The 12,861-nt window shown below is 36.4% G+C and overlaps 2 protein-coding genes and 1 pseudogene across 2 annotated transcripts; all 3 read left to right on the top strand.

The window, feature by feature from the left end:
* Window positions 1-2,520: 2,520 nt before the first annotated feature.
* On the top strand, window positions 2,521-5,720 carry LOC106432509 (probable disease resistance protein RPP1). Its single transcript, XM_048749312.1, has 2 exons — window positions 2,521-3,159; window positions 3,945-5,720. Exons 1-2 carry the CDS (start codon window positions 2,681-2,683, stop codon window positions 4,951-4,953), a joined length of 1,488 nt encoding a protein of 495 aa, XP_048605269.1. The 5' UTR covers window positions 2,521-2,680; the 3' UTR covers window positions 4,954-5,720.
* A 178-nt stretch (window positions 5,721-5,898) lies between these two features.
* On the top strand, window positions 5,899-9,328 carry LOC106377796 (annotated as a pseudogene).
* A 444-nt stretch (window positions 9,329-9,772) lies between these two features.
* On the top strand, window positions 9,773-12,600 carry LOC125582889. Its single transcript, XM_048749308.1, has one exon. It carries the CDS (start codon window positions 10,395-10,397, stop codon window positions 12,222-12,224), a length of 1,830 nt encoding a protein of 609 aa, XP_048605265.1. The 5' UTR covers window positions 9,773-10,394; the 3' UTR covers window positions 12,225-12,600.
* Window positions 12,601-12,861: the final 261 nt, after the last annotated feature.

Genomic DNA, 12,861 nt, shown 5'->3' with positions numbered 1-12,861 from the left:
TATACCATTTTCTGAATTTTACAAAGTTGTGGAAACCACTTATTACATAGAGAGCATAAAGAGAAATTAAATGCAACATTAACTAAAGGGAGAAATGAACCAAAAATACAACTCAAGCAGGGACGGCGAGGACGCAGACACCGAGGGAAGAGACAAGAGCCTGTCTCTCAGAGCACGATCGACCACCTTGAAGAAAGCCAGTTGAGACATTGAAGCGCCTTGGAAGATACGAGCATTTCTTTCGCGCCATAGATGGTAGATGATTACTTGGTTGATGAGCTTCAAGACAATGACCGCCAGGGAAGCATGAAGACCCTGAAGATGCGCGCATAAATCAACAACAGATGATAAAGCAGCTGGAGGAGCTGCTAAGTGCCTGCCACAAAAATGAGACTAAACAGCAACTGCAAAAGAGCACTCAAAAAAGAGATGGCTGTGGGATTCATCAGCATTAGAACAAAGAACACAAACCGGCTGAACAGCCAGGCCCCAAGAAATCAGACGATCTCTAGTTGGAAGTCTCCCCAAATATGAGGTCCAAGCAATGAAGGAACATCGAGGTATCCCCTCTCTGATCCAAACAACAGGGTGCCACGGGACTAACGGGGATGGAATGCGTAACCGCTCCCACGTCACCCTAGATATAAACGACGTGGATTATGATTTTTGTTGTCACAAAAAAGAATTCATGTAGTTTTCTTGTTGTCAGATTTTTCTTACAAAATTGTTGGATGTAATAATGTAATTACTAATTAGTAATCAGTGTACTTGTGGTTAACCAATTTGTTACAAAATGGTGCATATATTTTGTTGTTATCTAGGTATAAATAAGTTTGTTTTTTTAATTAAAATCAAATGCTGAGTAAGAAAGATTTGAAATTTGTACTTAGGACGTGGTTGGTGGATTATAACAACTTTTTAATCCGTCTTTTATTGGTGACTCACCAACAACGTTTTTCATAAGTGCAGACAGGTTGGTCTTGTTTCCTCACATTTATCACACAAAAAGTAGGTCCGATAATTTAACGGTGTCCATAAACTTTTGGAAACGCATGTAGGCAACTAAAGGAATTAGTATATAGTCCAATTAGTGGCCTATTAATGACCCAAGATGATGTCAAAAGATGACCCAAGATAGCCCAATAAGCGTAAACGACCCAATATACACATAATCTTGTCGGATTTTAGTAGAACTCGCCATAATTTGAATTGAGCTGATCAGATAACAAACAGCATCGAAGGTTTTCAATCACGGAATATCTGATGCCGAAAGTAGTAAAACCCCGACGCCATCGCTACCATCTTCGTCGGTACAAGATACAACACCAACGTCACCATAAAACACAGCCCCACGAATATACCTGTCGCTCGTGGATCGCGCCATGTCACCAAAGCCTGCGTCTTCTCCCCTTGCCCAGCCAGCTCACCAATAATGTACGGCCCAATATCTCACGGCAGTGTTCCTAAAAATCTCTTCATAAATCAAAGTCACGGGTGGTGCATCATTGCATCAACGGCAACAATAATTGACCGTCTAGTACATGTGTATGAAGTTTGCTAATTAATTAACTAGTTTATTTTGGATCAAGAAGTTCGAAATATATCATGATATTAAGCGGTCGGCCATAAGATAAAAACATATGTATCAAGTATCTCATAAGAAGTAATAAAAGAGAGAGGGACCCAAAGAGAGAAAAAGAGTTAACGTTCTCACTGAAATATTTTTAGAAAATTCTTGAGACTTTAGAAGAGTTTGCAAGGGTTTCATTTTTCTTTCAAATCTTTTTATTGGATTTAGTATTTTTTAAGGGAAATCATCTCAAGTTTTTTTAATATATTTTTCAAAAAAAACTATTAGGAGTCCTAATCAGTGAGGCTCTATTAGCATCGAAAGATTCTTGACTTAGAGGATGATTGGAATGAGCGGTAGCTTTATACTTTTGCTTTAGATATAAAACTGTAGATTTTTTTTTGTTGTGGCTGTAGATAATCATACTGTAGAATATTAGCTGTAGGTTTAAAAAGATTCAATGACTTACATATAAATTTTCTAAAACAAAAAATAAGTACTCTAGATTTATGGCTTTTCACAGCTAAAAATAAATAAAAATAAAAGAAAAATCTGTAACTTTAAAAATCTTTACAAAGCTGATTGGCAAAAATTTAAACTGTAAAAATAATTTAAGCTGTAGAAAGATTTTACGGCACTTCTAAAACAATTGCCAATCAATCCCTTAGTCTTACACTAAGAGGCTAGACTAGTGAAAGCTTGACCTAGTCCTATTAAACGCTTTGTTCCTTTCTTCTCCAAATAAATGTTTTTTATGTTGTGGACTATTAACCAAATAATAAGAAATAATAAAAACTAGGAAATCAGAACTGTAAAAGTAGTTTTCTTGCAATATTTTGAACGTAACAATATTTTATGTTTTATATTTTACGTACATAACCATCAGCTGAAGTATGAAAGCGTGTAAACACGTAGAAGAAGATCAACTGTTTGTACGCGTGACCTTGTATTGCTATATAACTTATATGCATATGCAAAGTCTAATAGGCCTATACTATATGTTTGGTCATCACAGTAAGAAAATCATAGAAAATAACGTATTCTTGAGAGGAATTTTCAAGTCGATATTTGGGAAAACCAAGAAGAGATAGTGGTTAAATTTACTCTCACATGGCTTCTTCTTCTTCTTCATCGCCATCAACTCATCATTACAGCTACGATGTCTTCCCAAGCTTCTCCAGTAAAGATGTCGGCAGAACTTTTCTCAGCCACTTTCTTGAAGGGTTGAAAAGCAAAGGAATTAAAACTTTCCAAAATAATGGGATCATGAGGAGCGAGTACATCACCACTGAGCTCGCAAGAGCTATTGAAGAATCAAGGATCTCTGTCGTGATCCTATCTAAGAACTACCCTTCTTCTAGCTGGTGTCTGAACGAGTTGCAGCGGATCATGAAGTGCAAGGTTTCTTTAGGACAAATTGTGATGGCAATCTTCTACGATGTGGATCCATCTGATGTGAGAGAGCAGACGGGAGATTTTGGAAAGGTCTTCGAGGAAACTTGTTATGGGAAGACAGACGAACAAAAGAAGAAATGGAGGAAGGCTTTGAGTCATGTAGCGGTTATTGCTGGAGAACATTCTATTTCATGGTACTGTTCCAAACTCTCACATAATGCAAATCTAATTCACAGTTTTCGTTAGGATTGACCACAAATACGGATATTATGGTATATATATTATGTACTTCATTTGTTTCGTACTCCCTCCGAATAAGTGTCACTTTGATATTTTTCACACATATTAAGAAAATAGCGGATATATATGTAAGTTGTTATTAATTACATCTTTTTGACCAATAATATTTGAGATAAATAAAATTATTTATAAAACCAATGCACTTTGCACTAAATTTTCAGTTGAAAGTAAGTAAAATTTGCATTGGAATTGTAAAGTGACATTTTTGGTTAACAAAAAAAAAGCTAGAATGACACTTATTATGAAACAGAGGGACTAATATATCTGTTTTAGAATTTAGAAGGTATTTAACCAATTATGTTTTAAAGTCTTTTTATGATTGGTTGGAACATTTCTAATCTAATTTTAAGGACAATTCTCTCACATAAGTACTTTTAAGTTTTTTGTCACAAAAATAGCTCTCAATAATAAAAATGACCTAAATAACTATATTTATTTTAAAAAATTTAATATTTATTTTTTAGTTTTAAAAATTTGAAACTCTATCCTTAAAACTCCACTCTCATTGAGAGCTATTTTTACCCTTTTCATTTTTTAATCTTTATAATTTTAGTCATTACTTCTTATATTATGAAACCAAAAGAGTATAATCTAATCCGGAAGCTGGCCTAGCACTATAGCCGTCCTTGTTTTCGTGTCTAGTGTTCTAACTTTATAATTATATGTCATGTATTTTTAGGGCTAGTGAGGCTGAGATGATCTCCAAAATCGTCATGGATGTTTCTAACGAGTTGCCATCAACTGATTTTGATCAGTTAGTTGGAATTGAAGCTCATGTAGCAAAGTTGAAGGCGATGGTGTGCCTAGAATCGGACGAGGTGAAGGTTGTGGGGATATGGGGTCCTGCGGGTATTGGTAAAGCCACCATAGCTAGAGCTTTATACAATCAAGTTTCCAGAAACTTCCAACTTAAGTTTTATAGGGAGCCATCTTGGAAGCGTGCTTCTAACACTATGGAATTTCAAGAGGAGCTTCTATCTGGAGTGTTAGACCATAGAGACATGAAGATACCTAACAAACAAGAGGCAATATTTAGGTTAATGCACCAGAGAGTCCTTGTCGTGATTGACTGTGTCAGTTTTGTAGAGCTACAAGCTTTACAAAAACTAGTTCAACAGTGGTATCTTAGATTCGGAAGTAAAGTGATTGTGACGAATGCAGATCTATATACATTTACGAATAATGGGATTGAACAGATATACAAAGTTACTTATCCATCGAGCGAAGAGGCTTTACAGATCTTCTCATACGCAGCTTTCGGGCAAAGCACTCCCCCAAGAGGTTACTTGAAGCATGCTGTTGAAGTAACTAAGCTTATCGATCCTTTTCCACTTGCTCTCAAGATCTTAGGCTCGGCTTTACGTGGGAAGAGCAAAGAGGAGTGGACAATGGCACCGGCTAAAGTCAACACCTGTCTTGTCGACACGGATATTCAGAAAGCAATTAGGTTTGCGCACGATGGTTTATCTAAGAAACACAAAAGGTTATACTATTCGTTAAGAGAATCTATGCATATTAGTAAGAACCTGAGCAACACCATATACACACTTTCACGGAGTGACTGGGACGTGGAGAAAGGGATACAAACTCTAGCTGATATGGCTCTCATCTCGATATCTGAGGGAGGAGAAATTATGATGCACGATTTGGTACAGTCAATGTCTACAAGTTTACGTTGGACCAGGTAAGTTGTGGGAAGGGAAAAACAATCTGCTAAAACTTGCTGCGCACACAATAAACAAATATTAGATGCTTAAAGTCTATTTGTACATGAGTTTAAGTTTTTTTTTCCTACATTGTATTTATCTTTCTACTTGATTAAAATCACTTCCTATGTTTTTGTAAAAACATCATCTTTAAATTTTATAATGTACAACATCGTTATATACTTGCCAAGTACGCATTTAGTCATCACCATTATTCGAGCGCTAATTTTGAAGTGAGATCCTTACATAAGCCCACACCGGGTTGAAATTCCCTCCTCCAGTTTGAAGTGAGATCCTTACATAGTTCGAAAAGGTTCTCTCCACTTATTAAGCTGGTGACGTGATTTAATATTGTCTAATAATGCTTTGATTTTCTTTAATCCTACCCAGGGATGTAAATTTCCATTAGGGTTTAGGCGAAGTTTGTGTTATTGGAAAACCGTTACTCGCTCAAATACAAATTAATAAACCGAAACAGATGAATTGATGTTCATGAACCAAGATTTCATATCTAATCTTGTAAAGAATCCAAGAATGAAGTAGCGATTTAAAAACAAAACCGAGTATTTTTCCTAGAAAGAAGATAGAAAAGAAGCTAAAACATCCTATACCAAATTTCTGATTAAAATTAATCAATATGACAAACTTCTAATCCCACGTAGCTTTTATTGTTGTTGAGCTGGCAGAAATCGACCAACCCATTATTTCTATCAGTTTGATTGATGGTTTATGCAATTTTGCTATAGAACGTTTTGGTTGATATTTGGCATCTCACCGGTTAAAAATAAAAAAAGTCAGATGAGTCTAAAATTAAAGTTAGAAGAAACTTACTCCCATGTTTTTAAACTCTTGTCGGTTTGACTGTGTCTAAATTTCGTGATGCTTTCGAAAGTGAGACTTGATCTAAGCTCAAATAAACAAATCTGTTGGAATTTCGAGTAATTTACGGAGTTAATGGTTTGGCTTTTTAGGACGTTCTTCACTCATTGATAATATGGTTGAAGAGCGTCAGATTTGTTCTTTTGTAACTGAAGAGCTTCAGAACTTTTCCACAATTATTTTGCTAGAGATCAAAACAGAAAATGTTTGAGATATCTAGATAATTAGATTAGGTCAGGTGGGTCAATTGCTTTGTGCTTAGGTTTCATCTTCGATATATTCATGATTTAATAACGACTAACTATTGGTTCCTACGAGTTTATCAGGCTTCTGAAGGTATTTACATTGTTTCCTAGTGACAGGATTAACTTTTGTCTATCTCATAGGAAACAATGTAAATACAATATATATAATTTATTTTTAGCAGAAAATGTATATTAATTAGAACATTTTTTGTTATATTTTTGCTAGCAATTTCGTCAGGATGACTTGCTAGGGCCCTAGGACCCGTTCTACTCTTGACTTAGTCCTACGTTGAGAGGTTTAGACAAGTGAAAACTTGACCAAGTCCGTTTGAAATCTTTTCTCTTCTTCTCTAGTTAAATGTTTTTCTATGTTGTGATATCTGACGAAGAAAAAAATCAAAATTTTCTCTTCGTGCAAAATTTTGAACGTTCAATATTATATTCCTTTCTATAAACATCAGATGATGCATGAAAGCGCGTAAATAGGTAGGAAATCAACTACTTGCAGGTGTGCTTCTTGTGTTGGTATATAACACCCATTTGCATAGGCAGAGTCTATATTCTTATTTCTCCTCACATTCAGATTTACATAGAAAAAAACATTTCCTTAAAGGAAATTTCAACTTGATTTTGGGAGGATCCAGAAGAGATAGTGACTCTATATATACTAGTGCTATTTGCCCTACCATGGATTCTTCTTCTTCATCATCGTCATCAACTCGTCACTACAACTACGATGTCTTCCCAAGCTTCTCCGGTCAAGATGTCCGCAGAACTTTTCTCAGCCACTTTCTTGAAGCTTTGAAAAGCAAGGGAATCAAAACGTTCATAGATAATGGGATCATAAGAAGTGAGTCTATCAACTCTGAGCTCATAAGAGCTATTAGGGAATCAAGGATTGCTGTCGTGATCCTATCTAAGAACTATGCTTCTTCGAGCTGGTGTCTGAACGAGTTGCAGCTGATCATGGAGTGCAAGGTTTCTTTAGGACAAACTGTGATGACAATCTTTTACGATGTGGAGCCATCTGATGTGAGAAAGCAGACTGGAGATTTTGGAAAGGCCTTTAAAGAAACTTGTTATGGGAAGACAGAGGAAGAGAAGAAGAAATGGAGAGAAGCTTTATCTCAAGTTGCAGTTATTGCCGGAGAACATTCTGTTTCATGGTAATGCATTTGTTAGACATTATGATTGTTTTTGAAAAGTACCTTAAAATATCACTTAAACATATTTTATTGCAATATAGTACATAAAAGAAAAAAAACCAGAATATTATTAATTAAAAATTAAAAAGATTTTTCATTTTATATTTAAGTTTGGGTTTAGTGATAAAGGTTTAGGTTAAGTGATTAGGGTTTAGTAGATGGAGTTAATAATTTATGGTTTGAATAAATTAGTAATTTTATCATTTAATTAATGCTATTTTGAAGGGAAAAAATCTTGTGTGTTATTTTGTCTTTTTTTTCGCTATCTCAGGGAGTTGCTTTCTTTTTCTGTAATGGAATTTGTTATTCTGCCAAACCGGATAGTTGAAATTTTCGTGGGTGTTTACGTGTGGATTAGTAATGTTCTAATTTTCTGTTTCATGTCTTTTAGGGCTAGCGAGGCTGAGATGATCTCAAGAATAGTCACGGATATTTCTAACGAGTTGCCATCAACGGATTTCAATCAGCTAGTTGGAATTGAAGCTCATGTAGCAAATTTGATATCGATGATATGCTTAGAATCCGACGAGGTGAAGATTGTGGGGATCTGGGGTCCTGAGGGCATTGGCAAAACCACTATAGCTAGAGCTTTATACAATCACATTTCCAGCAACTTCCAACTTAAGTTTTATAGGGAGACAGTTCAGAAGGCTGACATGACGGGATTGCAAAACGAATTGCTATCTGGAATATTAGATCATAGAGACATGAAGATACCTAACGTGCAAGAGGCGCAATATAGGTTGATGCACCAGAGGGTCCTTCTGGTTCTTGATAATGTCAGTACCGTAGAGTTACATTCTTTGCGGAATCTATTTCAGGATCTTAAATTCGGAAGTAAGGTGATTGTGGCGAATGAAAATATAGGAACATTTACGTACAACCGGATCGAGCAGATATACAAAGTTGCTTATCCATCGAGCGAAGAGGCTCTACAGATCTTCTCATACTCTGCGTTTGGCCAAAGCTCTCCTCCCAGAGGATACGTGAAGCATGCTGCTGAAGTATCTAAGCTTATCGCACCTTTTCCACTTGGTCTCAAGGTCTTGGGTTCGGCTTTACGTGGGAAGAGCAAAGAGGAGTGGACAGTGGCACCGGATAAACTCATAACCTATGTTGACGACAGGGATGTTGAGAAAGCAATTAGATTCGCGGTCGATGGCTTGTCCGAGAAACAGAAAAGTTTGTTTTATTCATTAAGTTCATCTCCACTCCGTGGTAAGAAGAGCCTGAAAGACGCCATATACTTGCTAGCCGGGAGAGACGACTGGGACGTGGAGAAAGGAATACAAACCCTAGCTGACATGGCTCTCATCTCTATATCTAGTGAAGGGGAAATCACGATGCACCATTTGGTAGATTTAATGTCTACAAGGTTACTTTGGTTCACCTAAATAACGGGACAAAAATCAAAGAGTTTTCTTGTGAATACTTTCCCGTAAACAAATGCTGAATGCTTTTCATGTGTTTTGGGTGTTGGTTCTTAACATATTTATTCTATATCAAAGTACAATTTAAATGTACATAAGTAATAAGTTTTATATCATCACCTAATTGGTTCCTGATTACTACGCCGGAATTGGCAGAAAAAACACAACTATATGGATCCAACCATTTTCAAGATGGAGCCTCGATCTCGGCCCAATCAAGAACCAATACTATGTCCTTGTCGTCCACCGTAAGAACATTAGCTAGACCTTATCTTAACATTCGATTTGTTAAATGGAACCTTGTAAATTAGCCAGAAAACAAAACACCACTTGTAAAGCTTTAGTAAAATTAAAACAAAGAATAGTGAATACATATTGAATGTTGGATGGAACTTCGGCGAAACAGCCACTGCTTCGTGCGTTGGCATTGAATCTCACAATTCTTTGTGGTCTTCTAAGAAATGCACGTTCACTATTGTCTTTTCATGACAATTTTTAAGCAGCAAATGGCCTAGCCAAGCAAGCAAGCTTATGTCATGCACTTACTGACACAACTACCATTACAAAATGAAATGTACATCTTATCAGAAGTTTCAGTCAAGTCTTGAAAAGTCAAAGTGAACATGTGCTCTTCCTTTGCAAGCGGCAGATCTTGATTTAAGCATTAAAAAATATGTATTTAGAACTATATAGCTGGCGGCTTCTCTCAACTAATTTCATTCATTGTTTGCTTATGGTATCTAGTTGCAATAATCATCTCATATATACAATTAAATAAATACCTGTCCCCAAGTATTACCACAAATGTAGTACTTTAAAATATCTACTTGATATGATTTCACTGTATTTTACTATCTAGCGAATCAAGATCTGATATATGTATATAGTAATAGTAATTGAAACGTCGAGACAAGTCTTCTAGAAAAACAAAATAGTGATAATACCAACGAAGATCAGTGTATGAAACTGTATCTTGAAGACTTGAAGTATATTTATATTTGCAGTACTCGGTCATGGCTTGGATTGCAGTACATAACCGACTGGCAACAGGAGATAGATTGCTGCAGTGGAACCCTCAGGCAAATGCTCAGTGCTTGCTCTGCAATGCTGCTGCTGAGTCCCAGAATCATCTATATTTCACCTGTCCTTTTTTAGAGGTCATTTGGAGAGACCTCACTAAGAAACTTTTGAGGCAGAGCTACTCAAACATTTGGGGTCAGGTTCTTGCTTTGCTATCTACAAATACTATCTCAGGAGATACCAAGTTTCTTCTGCGATATGTTTTCCAACTCTCTGTGCATACTATTTGGCTTGAGCGAAACGGAAGAAGGCATGGCACGGTCAATCGTCCCCCAAGTCTTCTTATCAAGTTCATCGACAAGCAAGTACGGAACCGAATCAGTTCTTTACGTGGACGAGGAGGAACAACTTTCAACAAAACAATGGTGGTCTGGTTTTCTACTAGAGACTAGGCTGCTGTGATTTATGAATGTTTCAAAAAACTATCTCTCGTATTAGACTAAAGTTGCACTAGTTGTACAAAAGCCTTTTTTGATTTGAATAAATTTAACATTCTTTCAAAAAAAAAAAAAAAAAAAAAGTATATTTATATTGGGTGGTCGCCAATTTTCAGAAACGTCTATCAAACCCAAAGCAGAAAAGAGATGGGAGATTTCAAGTATCTGCCAATTGATGGATACAAAAAAAGATGTCCATTGTCTCATCCGACTCATCCTCACCTTCTTTCCCCTCTAGCCAACCAAAACCCTAAATCCATCTGCTTCGTATGCGGGAAACAAAAACACTACACCGATCCAGGTTTCCATTACCATTGCACCATCTGCCATGTGGATTTCCACAGTTACTGTTTCAAATTGCCTAGAAAAATAACACATCCTTTTCACCTCCAACACCCTCTCTTTATCACCTTTGGAAAGCATGAAAACATCTTCGACGGCAGCAATATTATAACGGATGAAATAGGCTCCGGAGATGCCATTCTCAACCCTATCTTCAGCACATTGGATCCTGGTAAGTCTGCATGGGGTAGTATATACGATAATTGCACTTGGTGTGGGAATTATATACCATCATCATTACCGAATCCGAGCAGCACAGTTTTCTATCGATGTTCTATTTGTAACTTCTGCTTGGATACCTCTTGTGCGCGAAACAACCCACCTCTTACTATTGAAAACCCAAAAGGCCATCATCATTCACTCGTCTTCTTCCCTCGACCACTTTTACTTCCTTGTGATGCTTGTGGGTTGGTCGATAGATCAGCACCAAGTTATGCTTGTTTCCAATGTAATTATATGGTCCATCAACTTTGTGTTGATTTACCACGTGTCATAAAGATCACACGTCATTCTCATCGTCTATCTTATTCTCCTTACCTTCTTCCACCCCCAAATTCATTATGTCGGATCTGCTACAAGACAGTCGACATTAAATATGGTCAGTATTCTTGTAAAGACGAGGATTGCTCTTACATACTCCATTCTAAGTGTGCAACACATGTGATGGTATGGGACGGGAAGGAACTCGAATGGGAACCTGAAGAAGTTGTAACTGAAGATATTGCACCATTCAAAAATGTAGGTGACGGATTGATAGAACATTTTGGTCATGAACATCATTTAAAGCTCGAGAAGTATGATAGTATACGAGATGCAAAGAAGCAATGTCAAGCGTGCGTCCTTCCTATTGTCTTGCATGATTTCTACAATTGTATACAGTGTGATTATTTTCTCCACATAGTGTGTGCTGGTCTACCAAGGAAACTGGATCATGCATTGCATAATCATTCTATTTTCCTCGACCCGTTTCCTCCACCCAACGATAGTGACTTTAACCACCTACAATGTTCAGCTTGTTCTCGGACATCCAGTGGTTTCAAGTACAAGTGCTACGAAAAGGATTGCAAGATTCATTGGTTTAAGATAGATGTGACCTGCTGTCTAGTTCCTGAGTACAGCACCCAAAAATTCCATGAAGATCCCATATTCATCGCCCCATACAATTACGACCACGAAATATATCCTTGCAATGGTTGTAAGAGACGTCTTACGAAGACTCGTCTACAGTGTACTCTCTGCGAATTTTCTATTTGCTATGAATGCGCTACGATCCCCGAAGAGTTGCACTATAAACACGATGAACATCCTCTCACTCTTTGCTATGGAGAAGACACGGATGGAAAGTATTGGTGCGAAGAATGTGAGAAGCAAGTGAATCCGTCGGAATGGTTCTACACGTGCAACAAATGTTGCATCACTATCCATAGGACTTGCCTATTCGGATTCTACGTTTATCTGAAGCCTGGTCACACATTAAAATATAATCGTGCTACCACGGTGGAAGTTCTTGGCAATAGTATTAGTACTCGACCTATTTGCAGTCGGTGTGAGGAACGTTGTCGTGGTTTCACTTACTTCAAAGTCGACTTGAAGACTCTTTGTTCTTGGTGTGTTTTTGCACCCCCTAAAAGATAAAGGGACCGGCAAACATGATTGTGTTTTCTTTCGTTTTTCTAATTTCCTCTGTTTTGTATCATCTCATAGTCCGGTATGGACACTGTTTAGGACGGTTCTCCTATTCTTCTTGCGACCAAGAAGAATAAAATAATTAAAAAAATACTCCATTTGGATTTAAATGTATGATGTTAAAGGTTTTACACACATATTAAAAAACAATAAATATACTATTTTAATTATTACCTTTTGGTTATATCAATAAAGTTTTATCACTCATAATTTTACTTTTTAATTTATATCTAAATTTTAAAAATAAATGTATTAATTATATCTCAAAACATCATATATTTGTATACAAAATAAAATGATAGAACATCATGCATTCGTATCCGGAGTAAATTAAAGAAAAAAAAAAAAGAGAAGAATAGTCTATTCCCTGAGAGACTAGAGTTTTTTTTCATATAAAAGAATCAAATACAGTTTTCATTTTTATAGTGTAAAATGTTATTTAAGCATAAAAATATGTTTTAAGAGATTTAGAAAAATTTCTTACCATTGTTGATGATATAAGAGCACACTTATTGGTTGGTGTCTACAAATAAATATCTAACCTAAAAAATAAATAATAATACTCTAATTAACTAAAATTGTACAA

The sequence above is a fragment of the Brassica napus genome, chromosome A2, assembly GCF_020379485.1.
Source record: "Brassica napus cultivar Da-Ae chromosome A2, Da-Ae, whole genome shotgun sequence".
Lineage (NCBI taxonomy): Eukaryota > Viridiplantae > Streptophyta > Magnoliopsida > Brassicales > Brassicaceae > Brassica > Brassica napus.
Note: the sequence above shows the minus strand (reverse complement) of the source record. Positions and strands in the feature narration are given on the sequence as shown.